A 21,776-nucleotide genomic window follows, 5' to 3' on the forward strand; every position below is an offset into this window, starting at 1 on the left:
CAAAGGCTTTGTCTTAGTCATGTCCCTCCCAACTCCTAATTTGCAGGACAGTTCCTTACACATAGTAGGGACTATATAAATATTGAATGCATGAAGTAGCACATGAGGTCAGGCATGTCCCAGATGTCTTTGTGTTGTTGCTGTTTTTTTTTTTTTTTTTTTTGAGACGGAGTCTCGCTCTGTCACCCAGGCTGGAGTGCAGCGGCACAATTTTGGCTCACTGCAACTTCTGCCTCCCATGTTCAAGTGATTCTCCTGCCTCAGTCTCCCTACTAGCTGGGATTATAGGCGTGCACCATCACACCCAGCTAATTTTTTGTATTTGTAGTGGAGACAGGGCTTCACCATGTTGGCCAGGCTGGTCTCGAACTCCTGAGCTCAAGTGATCTGCCTGTCTTGGCCTTCCAAGGAGCTGGGGTTATAGGCGTGAGTCACCATGCCCAGCCTTAATACATCTTAAGTGTTTAGAGGATACTACCTTGCCACCTATCCCCACCTCCAAACCCGAAAGCCACATTTCTTGGATGAGGAAAACTTACATAGTGATCAATATTTTTCTGCTTCATTCATTTTTGAATTAGTTTATTTCTCCCCTAAACAAAATCAGTTAACATTATCATTAATAAACATTTCTTAGGAATATATTTCCCCTTGTCTTGGCAAATTCTAAAGTAATCTCATTTTAGTAAGATAAATAATTTATTTTTACTTGATGTTCGAAGCAGTGTTAAGAGTAGTAATGAGCACTACTGAACTGGTGTAGCATTCCACCTGACTGGTGTTACTAACCCACTGCCAAATGAGATTAACTCTTGAAGAGATTTCAGATTCTACTTTACAGCACTTTAACATCTCACACCGTTTAAAAAAAAGTTATGAGAACGATCGCGCATGAGAGTATTTTTTATAATAAAAATACTCAGGTTACTAATGATATATGATAGAAAGTTTACTTATGACACAAAGAAAATGTTGTTTTGAACTATATAATATGTGTATGTATACTCAACTTTTTAAAAAGCATTTGGCAAGCCATATATTGTTCATTTATCTTTGCCTTCTTCTTGACATTTTAGGAATTAGGGTAACACTACTTGGATGCCTCCTTCAGAGTAAGTAAAAGCTTAATTTCAAATTCAGATAAAAATAATATTTCTTTTGAAAAATATCTTTTGGAAATGTTCATTAATATCTTTTTATTGCTAATGTTTATCAAAGTGAAGGCTGTTGCTCATAGAAATAATGAAGTACACATATGTTTGAGTTCATATTTTTGAAATTAAAAAGAATACTAGTAATCACTTTGGTTTATGTGTACTCTGAAGTCTCATGCTTCAAATATAATTAATATGGAACTGGTAATGATTTGGATGTGATATACTAAATTGTATTAAGTAAATATTTTGGAGTAATTTTTTCTTTCCAAAAAATTAGAGGAGCTCTATTGGAAACACTATTGAGGGTGGGAGGGAGCAAATAAATAATTTTTATACTAAAATATTTTTAGTCAATTATAAATTTGTGAGAATAGCATGGGCTGCAATGAGGATAACATCTGCTGTATAAGGTAAAGTTTTGCTACGTAGAATTAAAAGTATTAGCAAGTTTTAAAGAAATATATAATAAGAATAACACATGATCAAATTTTTTCACATCTGTATGAAAATCATAAGTGCACATTACATATATATTTAGTTCATTAAAGTCAAGCCAAATGACAACCTCTACTTAATAACTGAAGCTGTGAAAACATTAAAGAATAAATTGTTTTTTGATTAAAATAAAAAAGAAAACCTGTTATTTATGCTAATCAATTAAATGAACCTTTTCTGTTTTGCTTCCTTGTGAAGATTTACCACAAGAAGTTATACGTGAATGGTCTTCACAAAAAACTAAAAACCAAAAAACACCCACCTAGCTACAGTATAATCTAAAAAGGCATTTAAGAAGAGTTACACAGAAAAACACTAAACAATTTCGTTTCAATAACACGTGGTGGTGGTGGAAAAATAGCTTCAGTATCTTTATCCAAATGGTTACGTCACACTATTAATCTCTAAGAATTTGGAAATTGTGATGTAAATGCAGATAAACAATTATGATGTAAATGCGGATAAAAAATTCTCTTGAATTCACAAGGCATTTTAGGTATAAGAATGGTCCCAAACTGGAATTTAGCACTAGAAACATATTTTACTATACAGTAATACTACAAAACTTACCAGTTAAAGTCACATACTTTATAAGTTTACATTCCCAAAGAATTATTAATTTAGTCACAATGTATTTTCAATTATTGGCTTTGCTTTTCAATAAGATCATTATTAGAGAGGTTTATGCAGCTTTAAGTCTTCTTTCTGCAGCACTCTGCTGAATGCTAATTATTGAAAGTTTAAAAAAAAAATTAAAAGTTTCCTAAGCCATAAACTTAAAACCTAGTGAAACGGCCTCGCTATATGCAAGTCTGCGAAGAGGATGCTAACACACCTTTAATGATAATAGCGCTAATGGAGCCAATATATAATATATATATTAATCCTTAGATTACAACTTTTAATCTAGGTATTGAAGTGTTTACATGTCCCACAGTAGTCTGACTCTCTGTATATAAGCCAGTTAAAGAATATCTATTAACAATAAAAGTATGTCCAAAACTCTTGCTTAAATGTCATGGATACAGACAGTAAAAGGAATATTAAGGTATTTTACAATATCCAGTTGCTCCATTAACTCAATTGTGCTATGATTGCTTTTGAGACTCTTCTCCAAGTTCAAACATGAAAGGCTTGCTCTTCAAGGCTTTCAAGTTGGGACTTATATCAAAAAACAGTGCCAAGCAAAAAGTTTAAGTAAAACATAAAGCCCTCATAGAAATGATTACAGGAGTTCAAGTTGACTGTAATATCTTCTTTGTCAACATGTCAAGTAGTAAAACTAAAACTTTTCAGTGAATTTACAGTTTATATTCTGTTATAATTTCTTCTTGAGTCATAGATTACTTGAAATATATATTAATTTTAAATATAGAGACTTTTTTTTTTTTTTTTGGTCGCCCAGGCTGGAGTGCAATGGCGTGATCTCAGCTCACTGCAACCTCCGCCTCCCGGGTCAAGTGATTCTCCTGCCTCAGACTCCCGAGTAGCTGGGATTACAGGTGTGTGCCTCCATGCCCAGCAAATTTTTGTATTTTTAGTAAAGACGGGGTTTCACCATGTTGGCCAGGCTGGTCTCAGACTCCTGATCTTGTGATCTACCCGCCTCAGCCTCCCAAAGTGCTGGATTACAGGCGTGAGTCGCCGTGCCCAGCCCAGGCTTCTTATAATTACTGTTTTGTTATTGACTTATAGATTAATTACACTATAGGCAGACAACATAAATTCAACCTCTGAAATTTGTTGAAAACATGCTTTAGTTTGACTTCCTCTCTTCCTATTTGGATGCTCCTTATTTCTTTCTCTTGCCTGACTGCCCTGACTAGGACTTCAAATACTATGTGAGAGAGAGGAAGTTATACCATCCCTGTATGCAGACGACATAATCCAATATCTAGAGAACACCCCAGTCTTGGCCCAAAAGTTTCTTTAGCTAATAAATAACTTCAGCTAAATCTCAGGATACAAAATCAATGTGCAAAAATCACCAGCATTCCTACACACCAAAAACAGTCGAGCTGACAGCCAAATCAAGAACCAACTCCCATTCACAATCACTACAAAAAGAATAAAATACCTAAAAATAAGCTAACTAGGGAAGTGAAAGATACCTACAAGGAGAAATACAAAACATTGCTCAAAGAAATCAGAGATGATACAAACAAATGGAAAAACATTCCACGCTCATGGGTTGGAAGAATCAATATTGTTAAAATGGCCATATTGCCCAAAGCAATTTATAGATAAAATGCTGTTCCCATCAAACTACCAATGACATTCTTCACAGAACTAGAAAAAACTATTTTAAAATTCATATGGGGCTAGGCGTGGTGGCTCATGCTTGTAATTCCAGCACTTTGGGAGGCCAAGGTGGGCAGATCACAAGGTCTGGAGATCGAGACCCAGTCTCTACTAAAAATACAAAAATTAGCTGGGTGTGGTGGCACGTGCCTGTAGTCCCAGCTACTCGGGAGGCTGAGGCAGGAGAATCACTTGAACCCAGAGGCGGAGGTTGCAGTGAGCCAAAATTGTGCCACTGCATCCAGCCTGGGTGACACAGCAAGACTCCATCTCAAAAAAAAAAAAAAAAATTCATATGGAATAAAAAAAGAGCCTATCCTGAATAGCGAAGGCAATCCTAAGCAAAAAGAACAAAGCTAGAGGCATCATACTACCCAACTTCAAACTATACTACAGGGCTACAGTAACCAAAACAGCATGGTACTGGTACAAAAATGGACATAAAAAAACAGACAAAATAGACACAGAATAGATACAGAAACAAGTACAAAAATAGACCAATGGAACAAAAATAGAGGACCCAGAAATGAGGCCACATCCTTACAACTATCTGATCTTTGACAAAGCTGACAAAAATAAGCAATGGAGAAAGGATTCCCTATTCAATAAATGGTGCTGTGATAACTGGCTAGCCATATGCAGAAAATGGAAACTAGGTCCCTTCTTTATACCACATAAAAATTAACTCAAGATAGATTAAAGACTTACATGTAAAACCCAAAACTACAAAAGCCCTGGAAAAGAACCTAGGCAATAGCATTCAGGAAATAGGCATGGACCAAGATTTCAAGATGAAGACACCAAAAGTAATTGCAACAAAAGCAAACATTGACAAATGGGATTTAATTAAACTGAAGAGCTTCTGCACAGCAAAAGAAACTATCAATAGAGTAAACAGACAACTTACAGAATGGGAGAAAATTTTTGCAAACTATACATCTGACAAAGGTCTAATATCCAGCATCTATAAGGAATTTAAACAAATTTACAAAAAAAAAAAAACCACACACAAAAACACCAAACAACCCCATTAAAAAGTGGGCAAAGTGGCTACTAACTAGGGAGGCTGAGGCAGGAGAATTGCTTGAACCTGGGAAGCAGAGGTTGCAGTGAGCTGAGATTGCCCCACTGCACTCCAGCTTGGGCAATAGAGTGAGACTCTGCCTCAAAAAAAAAAAAAAAAAAAAAAAAAAAAAGAGGTACCTACTGCCAAAATTTATGAAGACACTCTTCGGTTTGTTTAAGTGCCAAGTTTGTACTTGCATGCCTCCAGGAGTTAGTGGCTCCTTAAATTTTGCACCATAATTGTCTCTCTTGCCTCACCACAGTCCTAACTCCACTGTGCATTTTTTGTTTGTTTTTCCTAAAGTGAAGTTTATCAGTACAGACAGTTTGGAAGACTTCTGTCATAGTTTGTGTGAATCTATTCAAATACTCCAGATAAAATCCCCTTCCTTTTTCATGTAGTAAAGGTGAGCTAACCAGTGCTTCCTTCACATTTATCATCAGTAATATGCCCTAAAGTAGCCCTGCCAATATACAGCAATAGCACTCCATTTGCCATTTGTTACTAACTGCTAAGTCTTTATAAAGCATTTGGCAAATAAGCCAAATTTGTGAGCCATTCTTTATTGTTAAAGTACACAAATAAGTTATTTACTTTATTCAGGTTGTTTTCCCATGTGGAGGCATTTTTGTCTTCATAAAGAAAAATGGTAATTCAATTCTCAGAAAACTGTGACAGACACTTTAATTCAGTTACTTCATGATATACTGATATAAATGAGCAAACTTTCTAAATCAAACTTTACAAATTTTGTTTTAAAAGGCAAGCATTCTAATCAGGGTTAAAAAGAAAAATTTAGCATTTTTATCTTTCCCATTGAACACAGTGAGAAAAATCAAGAGGCAAACTTTTAGGGGTATTCTTGATGCTAGCGTTACTGGCTCTTTGAGTTTACAAAGGCCTGTAAGTGAGTTACTGCTGCTGCACATTTGTCTGTCAGATTTGCCCCATCTGTGCACCATGGCTGGGACTAGTGTGAGTCAAGGGGATGCACAGAGTGCAAGATTTCAGGAGCCATTCACTTTTAGGGTGGTGCAGATGCAGAGCTCACACTTGTTCCAACCTAAGAGAATGCGCCTCCTTAAATTTTGTGTCTTATAAATTTCTCTTGCCTCACCCTAGTCCAGGCCATGAAGTGATCCAAATATGTTTTAGAAATGATACCATATGTGCTATAGGAGGGAAAAAAGGAATGTTTTTCAACTTCCTCACCAGTAATTCTATGTTCTGAAAATTAACATGTCTTTTCAGACATCATAATATAAATGTAGAGCAATGACCTTGAAGAAAAAAACTATTCAACTTCGACAGCCTGGGTTTTCTTGTGTTTTTGCATTGTAATGTACCTAAACTTCTTTATGGTCAATTGTAAAATATTCTGATCTTCCCTCAAAATTTGCGATCATCTATCTAGCTAGCTAGCTAGGTATCAATCTATCAATTATTTGATGGGATCTTGCTGTATCTCTAAGGCCGGAGTGCAGTGGCTCACCACGACCTCCGCTCCTGGGCTCAAGCAATCCTCCCCACCTTAGTCTCCTGAGTAGCTGGGACTGCAGGTGTGTGGCACCCAGACTGGCTATTTTTTTTTTTTTTTTTTGTGGAGACCTATCTCACTATATTGCCCAGGCTGGTCTTGAACTCCTGGGCTCAAGCGAATCTCCCACCTCAGCCTCTTAAAGTGCTGGGATCACAGGAATGAGCCACCGTGCTTGGCTTAATTGGTTTAAATGTTATTTTAAAAAGACTCTTGCAAGTAATCAGGTTTTCTCATAAGAGAGACACCAAGATTTAGGCTCATTTACATTTACATTCACATTTTAAATAAGTATTAGGGCACAGCCTGCTAACTGACCCCTAATATCCATTCTACCCTTCTTTAGTAATAGAATTCTTGATTTTTAGCTCTAACACAACTGCCCAGAAAAATGATACATTTTCTAGCCTCCCTAGGTGGAGGTTGGTGTGGCTATTTTTGTCCCTTCCTTCTTGTTGACTAGAATGGGGACAATGTTGGGCCATGAAGTATAAGCCTAGGCTGAAAATGGTAGAATAGTAATCTATTATAGATCTATTATAGATTACTATTATATTACTATAATAGGATCCCTGATGACTGTGAGACTACTGTATCAGCACTGGACCTTCAATATTTTTAAAGACAGAAATAAATTTATCTTTTAATCTAAGCTGACATGTGAGGCTTTCTATTGCCCACAGAAAATCCTAATTCCAACTAAAATTCCATTAACCAGAGACTCATTTTATTAAAAAGATTTTTTAAATTAACAATTGTGATAGGGTCAACATACATATATTTTAAAAAGGTAGTTGAGTCAGTGTAATTTGTTCTTAGCCATTAGCTAAAGTCAGACACACTGAAGGAAGGGTAGCTTTGTACAGGGGAGGTAGGAAATTCCAGAACATAAACTGTTTTGCCTAACTAAATCATCATTAAAAAGGTAAAAGCAGATTGAAGGTATTCCAGAGAGAGAAGCAGATACACTGAGGCTGATTCCCAGTTGTTCCTGAAGCCAAGCTTGTATTCTTTGCCTAGGGTTTGGCAAAATATCTTCATGTCTTTGTAACTTTATCCTTTCTGTTTAAGCAAGAAAATTCAAATACATGTCTTGTTTCTATTACTCATAACAAAAAAAAATACTAACCAATAGAACGGCTAATATATATAGGAGCATACCATTTATTCAGTAGTATTGAGGAACAGGGTATGACAGTAAGTAAAAAATTTACAGGTAAAGTAAGATTACCTTTTGTATTTCCTAGCTGTCATTGAAACTTGGCATTTTAAATTTTCTTTTAAAAACTGTGTGTTTATTATTTTACCAAATTACATTTGATTCTCACCCTTTTTATAATTTTCCTTGAAAGGTTTGACATTTTCAATTTACATATGATAGGAAATTAACACATTGATTGTGTGTTTACTGTTTTTCAGCAGGAATGGCCCTGAGACACCATTCTGCACAGTTTTACACAGACAGAAATTGAGGTAAAGAACTTTCTGGAAGGAAGCCATTATATAAGGTGAAAAGCTGAAAAGGGTGCTTGCTTTGTGGTTTGAATTTGCTCTTAGGAGCAATCAGTAAGACTGCTGTGAGTTACTTTGAGTTTACCCTGAGCTTTCCACAGTTTCTGTAGTCTACTCAAGTCTGAAAACATCCAAGTGAAAACCCTTAGTCTTGCTTAGGACTTTCTAGAAAGAAACAACAATATGAGTGAAGACTTCAGTTATTTAGCTGAGCCATAAGATACAGATAGGGTTTCCATTTTCAGAGAGGGAGCAAGTAGACAGTAGCATTGCTGTCAATCACTGGAGCTCTGCCAATCAAGATCTTTGAGGGGGCCCTTCTCCACTTGACCAGACTCATTTCATCATGGAATGTACGGTGGGGCTCTTTTCTATGCAATCACAGAACTGTAAGTTTAATTTATTTTAATTTTTTATTGTCAGTAATTGGCTGTTTATATTATGATTTTTATGGAACTAGGTCATATAGTATTTAATAACATACTTTAGCAGATGTATCTGGGAACAATTTCATTTATATTCCTAAATTTTTTCTAATAACTTAAATTGCATGTTGTATTAAGTGCATGAATTTTATCTAGTAGTTTGCATATTCATTAATTTATATTCATAGTCAGTAAAAGGTGGTCAGCCATCACTGGAACTAACTTATTTTACTGGATGGTTACATGTTTAATGTCAGTTTACTTCTCTAAACATTGATCTTTTTTCTTAAGCTGTTTTTTTAAAAATATTGTGGTTTTCTTATTTTACAAACACGGAAATCAATGGTCTGAAGTGTAGAGTTTATGTGGATTTATGATACTGAGGGGCTCATAGCTGCCTGTGGGGCAGTTTGAATTTTATTTTGCAACATAAGTATACATTTATTATCACTTTGTTTAAATTCTAGTCTTGGTGCTTTTTCATGAATTTTCTTAAAAATAAGTTTCAGGCAATAGGTGGAGAAATCAATCATCTGGCTGAGAAGTTGTCATTTTATGACAGTGAACACTTTGCCACCTCCGCAGTCAGTTGTCATTGAGTGTAGTTCAGCATTTTGATATACAAATAATTGTTGTGTAATTTTTTATTATTCAACTATAATTTGAGCCATTTTTTATCCAAAAGGTTTAATTAAATTATTTTGTCCTTTTCAATTTACAAATAATAAAACCAATTGGCCCAGATGCTGATCTTTTTAAACATCAAAAACTCTTTAATAATTTTAACAGAAATGTTTTGATGTAAAACACATTTTCCTGCTTCCTTAAATAGAATATCGTATACTAAATGTAGTAAGACCCTTTCATATCAAAATGTCAATTATTTTACCAAGCTTTGATGCTGCAAAGTCTTCAGGAACTACTTAGATATACAGGCATATTCCTGTGATGAGTAAGTCCTGTACTACTTTCCAACTGCATTCTTGGCTTCCATTTATCATTTTTTAATTATTGTCAGCATATCACTGATGATAATCTACTGCCTTATCTCACACATAATTGTGTAGTTGGTGATTTCCTTCCTTTTGGTTTGGCAATAGTCTACATTTTTTCAAATGAAATCTTAAATGAACTCAAATATATAAAATGAATGAGCATGGATTTGCACAGTAGAAATGGAAAAGGGGGTCCGGAGCCTTCCTGCCAAGCGTCCATACCTGGTCCCCAGTGCAGAACACTAAGCCACCTGATAAAACCCCACGGGGCCCACACAATTTGATAACACTGGTCAAGCCTAAGAGTGACTTCCTCTGAGGGTAAATTTTAAGAAAATGTTATCTTGTACATATCATATACAGAAGGCAACAAAGAACAGATAAGTGATCTCATTACTCACCTCTATTAGCATAACAAACAAAAACAAAAGTACATGTATAAGGTTTGAAAATTCAAACAATATAGGAAGTTAAAACATGAAAAGAAATGCCTTCCTCAATGTTCGGCATACCTCCATCTTACCAAGACCTTTCTTCTCAGATGTAATCACTATTACTTGTGATTCCTTTGGAAATGTATGTGACCATATGTCTATGTGCATAGGCATATACATGTGAATAACATTTTTTATACACACAGAAGTGAATAACATTTTTAATACACACTATATTCTGTTATGCACTTTTTTTTACTTAATAATGTATCAGCAGTCTATTATTAATATTTTTTGTTATTAGGTGACAGTGTTTCACTCTGCCATACCGGCTGGAGTGCAGTGACACATCACGGCTCACTTCAGCCTCTACCTCCCAGGCTCAAGTGATCCTCCCACCTTAACCTCCCAAGTAACTGGGAATACAGGCGGGAGCCATGATGCGCAGCTAATGTTTTTATTTTAATTTTTTTGTAGAGACAGGGTCTCACTATATTGCCCAAGCTGGTCTCTAATTCCTAGGCTCAAGCAATCCTCCTGCCTCGGCCTCCCAAACTGCTGGTATGACAGGCATCAGCCACTGTGCCTGGCTAGCAGTCTATTAATACTATTATTTTAAGAGATGGGATCTCAATCTCTGGGCTCAAGCAATCTTCCAGCCTCAATATGAGTAGCTGGGACTATAGACGGCTAGTCTTTTTTAGCATTAATTTTTCAGTTGGGTTTCACCAGGTATCTTATCAAACTACCAGGTGTCTTATCCAAACTAACTTCCAGATCAGCAAAAGGTTACTGTGGATATGACTGTGTCTCTAATGTCTATGTCTGAGCATAATGAGGCATTTTCCAAGAGAAGCATGGTGCTAAACTTCTCAGTCTTTCCCATAAACGTCATTTATTCCACAATGTATCCGCAATGAAACATTACCTTCAAAATAATGTAAAAATAGCTATTCACATAGCTATCACATACTTTCAAGCTATAAGAAAACTTAATCACCATATAAGTTCTATGGAAAAACGTATTTAGAGTTCCAACCTGGAACCAGAAATACCTCTCTCTAGAGATAGCATGACACACACAGTGAGAAAAGCATGGGTTTTGCACACAATGAACCTGAATATTAATCCTGGCAGTGTCACTACTTGCTTTATCATTTTTAGCAAATTACTTATCCAAGGTTCAGTTTCTCATATGTAAAACAGAGATAATGGTATAGACAGTACATATATATGTGTGTGTGTATATGTATAGTGTGTGTGTGCGTCTGTGTGTGTGTATCCTCAGTTGCTCTATGGATCAAGTGAGGTAACAAAATATTGCCCGGCATACAGTAGGCACTGTTAAGTTTGTTTCCTTTCTTTTTTTTTTTTTTTGAGAGGGAGTTTCACTCTTGTTGCCCAGGCTGGAGTGCAATGGCGCCATCTCGGCTCACTGCAAACTCCGCCTCCTGGGTTCAAGCAATTCTCCTGTCTCAGCCTCCTGAGTAGCTGGGATTACAGGCATGCGCCACCACACGTGGCTAATTTTGTATTTTTAGTAGAGATGAGGTTTCTCCATGTTGGTCAGGCTGGTCTCAAACTCCTGACCTCTGGTGATCTGCCCGCCTTGGCCTCCTAAAGTGCTGGGATTACAGGTGTGAGCCACCGCACCCGGCCCGTTTCCTCTACAGAGAAATTAGGAATTCTTAATTAGCTCCAAACTCCTGATGGAATAAAGAGGAATGGTATAGGAAGTAGGCAATGAGGGACTAGAGATTCAGAGAAACAAGTGATAGGTTTAGGTATTCTTTACGGTCAGAATGGATAAGGGACCTAAAGTTTCTTGATTCTGGCTAGTGTCCCAGTCACTGTTTATTTTTACTCCTATGGATATTGGAATTGGCCATCTCCTTTTGCCTTATATTTCTACCATCTGCTCTTTCCATTTAGCATTTTTCCCTCTTTCTCTAGCACAACCCAGCAAGACAGAATTTAAGTCACTGGGGGAAAAAAACACGTGATATAAAAACAAACCCTTGGAGATTGACTTATGGAATGGCTGAATGAGGAACTCAGTGAACAAACTCTCCCTCTAAAACAATAAAAATACAGGCAAACAAATAAAATGAACTATTTCAGAAGTCTGGCATTTAACAAAAGCCACAGAATGAAATGAAAACTTGTCTACTCAAAAGAAACTACTGAACTTCAATGTCCTTGAGAAAAATAGAAGCCCAGGTACCCGAGTAGAGTATGGTTCCAAAATCATACAATTAATGAAAATGCTAGGTTCCAATCCTTTCTCTACTGGCAGGAGGTGGGGGACTTGTAATCTTTCCTTCATCCCTCTGAGATCAAGTTAATCTCATTTTTAACATTACCAGCTATGAGAATTAAATAACCTAATATAGCGGTAACAACACACCCATGACTAGATAGGCAAAAGTTATTTACCTAAAAAAATTTGCTAAGACCAACACACAGAAGACACCATATTATTTACAATGGAATCGTTTAATAGCTTTAGGTTTTGTTCCAAAGGTGTTTTACCTTTCCATGTAGTCATCACATATTAAAATTTCTAAAAAAGAGTGACAAGCCAAAATTATACCTTGACATAAATCAAAGTGACAAAATTGAAATTCTCCAACAAAACATTTAACTGGACTGAGCCTTAATCTTTCCAGTTCATTGGTCAAAGGATGATTTAGATTTCTTCCTCTATATTTGTATAAAGCTGTCTCTTATGCCTAGCTGCTTTAGAGTTTCCTTTCCGTCCTTTTTCCTTCCCCTTCCCCTTCTCCTTCCCCTTCCTTTCCCTTTCCTTTCCTTCTTTTTTTTGTCGTTTTTCCTTTCCAACTTGTATTACAGGTTCAGGACGTACATGTGCGGGTTTGTTACATGAGTAAATTGTGTGTCATGGGGGACTGGTGTATAGATTATTTCATCACCCAAGTAAAAAACACAGTATCCAGTAAGTAGATTTTTGATCCTCACCCTCCTCCCACCCTCCACCCACAAGTAGGCCCCAGTGTCTATTGTTCCCTTCTTTGTGTCCATGTGTACTTAATGTTTAGCTCCTACTTATAAGTGACAACATGCAGTATTTGGTTTTCCGTTCCTGAGTTAACTTGTTTAGGATAATGGCCTCCAGCTCCATCCATGTGCTGCAAAGAACGTGATTTTGTTCTTTTTTATGGCTGCGTAGTATTCCATGGTGTATATATATACCACATTTTCATTATTTGGTCTACTGCTGATGGGCAATGTAGGTTGATCAAGTGTGTTTTCTATTGTGAATAGTGCTGTGATAAACATACCTAGTATGTTTGGGTATATACTTGGTATATACCTAGTAATGGGATTGCTGGATGCAATGGTAGATCTGTTTTAAATTCTTTGGGAACAATCTCCAAACTGTTTTCCATAGTGGCTGAACTATTTTACATTCCCACCAGCAGTGTATAAGTATTCCCTTTTCTCTGCAACCTCACCAGCAACTGTTATTTTGTGACTTTTTAATGATAGCCATTCTGCCTGGTATGAGACAGTATCTCATTGTGGTTTTGATGTGCATCTCTCAAAAGATTACTGATGTTGAGCATTTTTTCTCATATACTCGATGGCCACATGTATGTATTCTTTTGAGAAGTGTCTTTTCATGTTCTTTGCTCATTTTTTAATGGGGTTGGTCGGTTGTTTTTTGCTTGTTAATTTAAGTTACCTATGGATTTTGGATATTAGACCTTTCTCAGATATGTAGTTGGAAAATATTTTCTCCAATTCTGTAGATTGTCTGTTTACTCTGGCAAGAGTTTTTGTTTTTTGTTTTTTGTTTCTTTCTTTTTTGCTGTGCAGAAGCTCTTCGTTTGATTAGGTCTCATTTATCAATTTTCTTTTTTTTTTTTTTCACAATTGCTACTGGAGTTTTTGTCATGAAATATTCATCAGGGCCAATATCACATAATGGTATTTCCTAGGCTTTCTTCTAGGGTTATAATTTTATAGTTTTAGGTTTTACATTTAAGTCTTTAATGCATCTTGAGTTAATTTTTGTATGTGGTGAAAGGAAGGGGTCCAGTTTCAATCTTCTTTGCATGGCTATCCAGTTAACCTGGCACCACTTGTTGAATAATGAATCCTTTCCCCATTGCTTGTTTTTGTCAACTTTCTCAAAGATCAGATGGTCGTAGTTGTGTGGCTTTATTTCTGAGTTCTCTAAACTGTTGCATTGGTCTGTGCGTCTACCAGTACCATGCTGTTTTGATTACTGTACCCTTCTAGTATAGTCTAAAGTCAGATAGTGTGATGCCTCAAGCTTTGTTCTCTTTGCTTAGGATTGCACTGGCTATCCAGGCTATTTGTTGTTGTTGTTGTTGTTTCATATGAATTTTGGAATAGTTTCTTTTTCTAATTTTGTGAAAAATTCATTGGTAATTTTGATAGAAATAGCATTGAATCTGCAAATTGCTTTAGGCAATAAGGCCATTTTAATATTGATTTTTCCGATCCATGAGCATATAATGTTTTTCTACTTGTTTGCGTCATCTCTGATTTCTTTCAACAGTGTTTTGTAATTCTCATTATAGAGATCTTTCTCCTCCCCGGTTAGCTGTATTCATAGGCTCTCTCTCCCTCTCTCCCTCTCCCTCTCTCTCTCTCTCTCTCTCTCTCTGTGTGTGTGTGTGTGTGTGTGTTATTGTGAATAGGACTGTGTTCTTAATTTGGCTTTCGGCTTGAATGTTATATAGACTTGTAGTTGTATAGAAATGTTATGGATTTTTGTACAGAAATTTTGTATCCTGAAACCTTACTGAAGCTGTTTATTGGATCTAGAAGCTTTGGAGCAGAAACTATGAGGTTTTCTCAATACAAGATCATGTCATTTAGGAAAAGTGATTGACTTCTCTTCCTATTTGGATTGTTTCTATTTCTTTCTCTTGTGTGAATGCTCTGGCTAGGACTTCCAGTACTATGTTGAATAGGAGTGGTGACAGTGGGCATCCTTGTTTTGTTCTGGTCCTCAAGGGGAATACTTCCAGCTTTTGCCCATTCAGTATGGTGTTAACTGCAGAACTGTCATAGACGGCTCTTATTATTTTGAGGTATGTTCCTTTAATACCTAGTTTGTTAAGGGTTTTTAACATGAAGGGATGTTAAATTTTATTGATAGCTTTTTCTGCATTTACTCAGATAAACATGTAGTTTTTTGTTTTTTTTTTGAGACAGCGTCTCACACTGTCACCCAGGCTGGAGTGCAGTGGCACAATCTTGGGTGACTGCAACCTCCACCTTCTGGGTTCAAGTGATTCTCTTGCCTCAGCCTCCCAAGTAGCTGGGACTACAGGCGCCCACCACCACACCAGGCTAATTTTTGCATTTTTAGTAGAGACGGTGAAATTTCAATTTCTCCATTTTGGCCAGGCTTGTCTCAAACTCCTGACCTCAGGTGATCCACCCACCTCAGCCTCCCAAAGTGCTAGGATTACAGGTATGAGCCACTGTGCCCAGCCATAAACATGTAGTTTTTGTCTTTAGTTCTGTTTATGTGATGGATCACATTTACTGACTTACATATTTTGAACCAACCTTACATCCCAGGAATGAAACCTCCTTGATCATGGTGGGTTAGCATTTTGATGTGCTGCTGGGTTTAGTTTTCTAGTATTTTGTTAAAGATTTTTGCATCTACATTCATCAGAGGATATTGACCTGAAGTTTTCCTTTTTTGTTGTGTCTTTGCCAAGTTTTGGTATCAGAAGGATGTTGGTCTCACAGAATGAGTTAGAGAGGAGTCCCTCATCTTATTTTTTTTTGGAAAGTTTCAGTAGGATTGGTTATCAGCTCTTCTTTATATGTCTGGTAGAATTCAGCCATGAATCTGTCTAGTCCAAGGCTTTTTCTGTTTGGTAGGCTTTTTATTACTGATTCAATTTCAGACCTTATTATTGGTCTGTTCAGGGTTTCAATTTCTTCCTGGTTCAGTCTTGGGAGGTTGTGTGTTTCCAGTAATTTACTCATATCTTGTAGGTTTCTGTGCATAGAGGGATTTGTAATAGTCTCTGAATGTTTTTCCTATTTCTATGGGGTTGGTGGTAATGTCTCCTTTGTCATTTCTGGTATTTATTTGAATCTTCTCTTTTATTAGCCTAACGAGCAGTCTGTCAATCTTATTTATTCTTTCAAAAAACCAACTTTTGGGTTCATTAATTTTTTTGTACTGTTTTTCAAGCCTGGATTTCATAGACTTCAGCTCTGATTTTGGCTGAAGATTTGTCATCTTCTGCTAGCTTTCGGTTGGTTTGTTCTTGATTCCCTAGTTCCTCTAGGTGTGGTATAAGGTTGTTAATTTGAGACCTTTCTAACTTTTTAATGTGGGCACTTGGTGTTACAAGCTGTCCTCTTAATACTGCTTTAGCTGTGTCCCAGAGATTCTGGTATGTTGTATTTTTGTTTTCATTTGTTTCAAAGAATTTCTTGATTTCTGCCTTATTTGTTTACCCAAAAGTCATTCAGGAGCAGGTTAATTTCCAACATGGTTTTGAGAGATGGTCTTAGTATTGATTTCTGTTTTTATTGTGCTGTGGTCTGAAGGTATAGTTAGTAAGATTTCAGTTATATTGAATTTTTTGAGAATTGTGTTATGACTGAGCATGTGGTTGATTTTGGAGTATGTACCATGTGCAGATGAAAATAATGTACATTCTGTTGTTGGTCACAGTGTTCTGTAGATGTCTGTTAGGTCCATTTAGTCAAGTGACAAGTTTAGGTTCTGAATATCTTTATTAGTTTTCTGCCTGGATGATTTGTCTAATATTGTCAGTGGGGTGTTGAAGGCTCCAATTATTATTGCATAGTTGTCTCTTTGTAGGTCCCTAAGAACTTGTTTTATGAATCTGGGTGCTCCAGTGTTGGGTGCATATTATTTAGGATAGCTAAGTCTTCTTATTGAATTGAACCCCTTACCATTATGTAATGCCCTTCTTTGTGTTTTCTGATCTTTGTTGGCTTAAAGTCTGTTTTGTCTAGCATTAGAATAGCAACCCCTCCTCTTTTTTGTTTTCTGTTTGCTTGGTAGATTTTTCTCTATCCCTTTACTTTGGGCCTATGGGTGTCAATGCATGTGAGATGGGTCTCTTGAAGACAGCATACAGTTGGGTCTTCTTTATCCAACCTGCTCTTCTGTGCCTTTTAAGTGGGGCACACAATGGCAAGTTGGATAATTTACATTCAAGGTTAATATTGTCATATGTGGATTTGGTTCTATCATTGTGTTGTTAAGCTAATTGTTATATAGATTTGATTGTGTAGATGCTTTATAGTGTCCATGGTTGATATGGTTTGTCTCTGTGTCTCCACCCAAATCTTATGTCGAATCGTAATTCCCAATGTTGGAGGAGGGACCTGGTGGGATGTGACGGGATCATGGGGCAGGTTTCCCCCTTGCTGTTCTTATGATACTGAGTGAGTTCTCATGAGATCTGGTTGTTTGAATTTGTGTATTCCTTCTGCTCCCACCATGTAAGATGTGCTGGCTTTCCCTTTGCCTTCTGCCATGATTTTAAGTTTCCCGAGGCCTCCCTAGCCATGTCTCCTATACAGCCTGCAGAACTGAGTCAATTTAACCTCTTTTTAAAATAAATTACCCAGTCTTGAGTAGTTCTTTATAGCAATGTGAGAACAGACTAATACAATGGTCTATGTATTTAACTGTGTTTTTGTGGTGGCCAATAACTATCTTTGGTTTCTATGTTTAACACTCCCTTAAGGACCTCCTGTAAGGCAGGTCTGGTGATAACAAATTCCCTTAGCATTTGCTTTTCTGAAAAGAAATTTATTTCTTCTTATCTTACGAAGTTTAGTTTGGCTGGATACAAAAATTCTTGGTTGGAATTTCTTTTCTTTATGAATGCTGAATATAGGCTCCTAATCTCTTCTGGCTTGTAGGGTTTCTGTTGAAAGGTCTGTGGATAGCCTGGTGGAGTTCCTGTAAAGGTGACATGCCCTTTCTCTCTGCCTTTACTATTTTTTCTTTCACTTTGATCTGGGAGAATCTGATGACCATATGACTTAGGGATGGTCATCTTATATGGAATCTCACAGGGGTTCTTTGAATTTCCTGCATTTGAATGTTGACCTCTCTAGCAAGGATGGGGAAATTTTCATGGACAATATCCTTGAATATGTTTTCCAAGTTGCTTGCTCTCTCTCCCTCTGTTTCAGGGACGCCAATGAGTAGTAGGTTTGGTTTCTTTATATAATCTCATATGTCTTAGGGGATTTGTTAGTTCATTCTTTTTTTTTCCTGTATTTTTGTCTGACTGAGCTGTTTAGAAGAATTGGTCTCCGAGCTCTGAGATTCTTTCCTCAGCTTGGTCTATTCTGCTGTTAATACTTCCCATTGTATTATGAAATCCTTCTAGTGAGTTTTTCAGCTCTATCAGATAATTTTGGTTCTTTCATAAAATGACTATTTCATTTTTCAGCTCTTGTCTCATTTTACTGGATTCCTTGGATTACATTTCAACTTTCTCCTGAATCTTGATGATCTCTATGGCTATCCAGATTCTGAATTCTATGTCTGTCATTTTAGCCATTTTGGCCTGGTTAAGTATCATTGCTGGGGAGCCAGTGTGATTGTTTTGAGGTAAGAAGACACTGGGTTTTTGAGTTGCCACTGTTCTTGCACTGGCTTTTTCTCATCTGTGTGGGCTGATGTTCCTTTAATCTTTGAAGCTGCTGTCCTTTGGATGCAGTTTTTTACTTTTACATTATTTGATGCCATTGAAGGTTTGACTATGGTATAAGTTGTGTTCAGATGACTGGCTTTGTTTTTGGATTATTTCAGGGGGCCAAGGCTCTCTCAGCACTCGTGGGCTGCATGCTCTAACCCACAGGGCCTGGTACCAGACCCACAGCTTTGTTATCTGGGACCTCAAATTTAAGCACCTGCTGTGCTCGAGGGCCTGAGATGTTCCCAGTCTGCTGGCAAGATCACTCTGATGTGGGGTGCTGGCAAAAGCATTTCACTGGGGTGGCAGCAGTGAGGTTCATGCCCATACTGATGGGGCAGTGGGGACTGTGCATGTGCACTTGCACTGGTGGCGGCAATGAGGTGGGGTGCACATACACCAGCAGGGATGGGGCAGCAGTGCCTACATGCTGGCAGGGGCAGGGTGGCAGGGTCTGTGTGCATATGCTTACACCAGCAATGGCGGGGTGGCAGGGTGCACACATGTGTGCACTGGAGGGGGCAGGGTAGGGTCAGGGTGGTAGTCATGAGGTCTGTGCACAAGCCCATCAATGACAACAGGGTGGTGAAGTCTGTGTGCACATGGATGCCATCAAAGTGGTGTGGGGAGGTGGTGGGTGGGTGTGCATCAGCAGGGGCCTGTCTGCTGAAGCTCTCCTATAGTCATAGAGTATCCTTTCTTTAAAGCACCAATCTTACAATTATAAGACCTTTCTTCCTCTCATTTCAAAATAGCATTTTAAAAACAATCTTAACCCAAGCCATCCAATCCATACTGTACTGTAAACTTATGGGCTCACAAACATAAATGCAGTGTTGCAGTACAATAGATTGTCTTGGATATTATTTTTAAATCATCAAAAATAGCCAAAAATTACTTTTCTTAATTTAAATTAAATGGCATGGGGAGAAAACAGCAAATATTAATACATGTTTTACTATGAATAAAATCCTACCTTAGGAGAAGTAGAGAGATCTTTTCCTGCAGAAACTGTGTTTTCATTTACTACTCCTGTTTTTGGTGAGAGGACTGGTGGAGCCGGGGCCTTTCTTTTCACTCGCCTTTCAGTTTCTAGTTCTTGAACAGGATTTACCAAATTATTTGGAGGAGGAGTTGATTTAGGTTCATAAAAAGGATTTGATCTAAGTGAAAGAAGAATTATTGTTAGATGTCTCTCAAAAAACAGTTCATTTACAAGTAAAATAATAAAACATGCACTGAAAACTAAAATTTCTTTTTTCAAATAAAACCCAAACCAGTGATAACCTGGAATTTGGAAACAATGACTATTAATCTTTTGGTCCATTTCTATCCAGATTTATTTTTTAATTTGGTTTTAAAAAGTACTTAAAAATATTTAATACAAGGTCACATTCAGCTCAAACTATTATATATAGAAGCTTAGAAAAATGTTAAATATTAACAATAGTAAATCGTGTATATTTTCCATATCCAAGGAAAAGGAAATAAGATGTAAAAATGTCGATTTGATTTCTTTTTTAAGCTCGAGCTCTGTTACGTTTTCTTGTATTTCATCTTTTCTTCTATGTTAAATTCTTCCCTCATTACGGAACATGTTTTAGCAGTTCATTCAGCAAGATTCTGCTTATAGTAAATTCTCCTAGGCTTTGAAAATGTCTTTATTTCAGCCTTACATTTAAGTGATAGTTTAGCTGGGTAGAGAATTCTAGTTGTCAGTTATTCTGTCTCAGGGTTTGAAGATATTAATCCACTGTCAGCCTAATATTGCTCCTTTGTAAGTCATCTTTTCTATGTAGTTGTTAAGATCTTCTCTTTATTTCTAGTTTGAGCAATTTTGACACCTATGACATGTCTAGGTGTGGATTTATTCTGTTTCAGACTCCTTGTATTTCCTGAGTCTGAAGAGCCATGTGTTTTATCGGTTCTGAAAAATTATCTGCCTTTATCTCTTTGATAGCCTCTTCTGTATTTTCTCTATTCTCTTTGAAATATCTTATTAGATATATGTTGAACAACTTCCTGTCAGGTTTCCTAGCCTTTCCATTTTTATAAATCTTTATTCTTCTTGTGCTATATTCTAGATAACTATCTCACATCTCTGATCCAGTTCATTTTTTCTTTGTGTCTAATATTTAATTCTCCAGGAATTTTTAATTTTAATAAGTACATTTCTTCATATATCTGTGTGTATGGTACCTCAGTTACAAAGATTTGAGTTACTAATCATTTAAACATACTTATTTTATAGTCTCTATCTGTCAAATCTAGTATTTGAAGTTCTTGCATGTATAATCCTATTTCTTTTGTCTCCTGACTCTTTCTGTTAGTAAACTGTTTCCTTGTGTGTTTTGTAATTCTATATTGTGAGTTCAGGGTTTCACCTGAGGAATTCCTGTGTAGTCTAAGTTAAGAGTGCCTCTCTTCAGAGCGTTTAACACTTGCATTTGCCAAGTACTTTAGGACTAAGAAAATTAATATCTCCACACACTTGTAATTCACCTCTGAGACAACAGTGTGCTGGCACCACTACTGGTTAGGCACTAAATCAGAATAAGGACAAGAAGCCTCTACTTATAAAAGTTTTGAATGGTCCTTTTCCCTTCTAGATCAGAGATCCCTAACTTAAATTCAATTCCCTACTTTTCAAGAATGAACAGGAAATGTTTCCATTTAGGTGAAATGTCCAGAATAGTCAAATTCACAGAAACAGAAAGTAGATTAGTTGTAGCTAGAGAATGAAGGAAGTGGGGGAATTGGGACTAAATGCTAATAGGTATGAGGTTTCTTTTTGTGGTAATGAAAACATCCTGGTATTAGATAGTGGTAATGGTAGAACAATATAGTGAACATACTAAAAATCACTGACATGTACATTTTAAAGTGTATAATTTCATGTTATGTGAAGCATATATCAATTTTTTTAAGTGCTATAAAAAATGAACAGGAATAGTGGCTGTACAGAGATAGTATTGTGTGAACACTTATCCCTTTCTCTACAATGACAAGTTACATACTTGCTGATTAATATATTTTAAATATAAATAAAAGTAAGCAAATAAAAAATATTTACAGAATTGGGACTATTTTCACATTCTGTTGATCATCTATGATTTGAAAAATCTATTTCAGAACTTTAT

The 21,776-nt window shown here is 36.7% G+C and overlaps 1 protein-coding gene across 48 annotated transcripts in view; it reads right to left on the bottom strand.

Annotated features, from left to right (window-relative positions):
• Positions 1-21,776, bottom strand: part of EHBP1 (EH domain binding protein 1) — a 364,085-nt gene that overhangs the window by 151,655 nt on the left and 190,654 nt on the right. For all 48 annotated transcript variants that reach the window (XM_063789818.1, XM_054678447.2, XM_054678444.2 and 45 more), the window contains one exon: positions 19,613-19,799. In XM_063789818.1, coding sequence (XP_063645888.1) covers positions 19,613-19,799 — 187 coding nt within the window. The remainder of the gene's footprint in view (positions 1-19,612; positions 19,800-21,776) is intronic.

This window comes from Pan troglodytes, chromosome 12 (genome assembly GCF_028858775.2).
Source record: "Pan troglodytes isolate AG18354 chromosome 12, NHGRI_mPanTro3-v2.0_pri, whole genome shotgun sequence".
NCBI lineage: Eukaryota > Metazoa > Chordata > Mammalia > Primates > Hominidae > Pan > Pan troglodytes.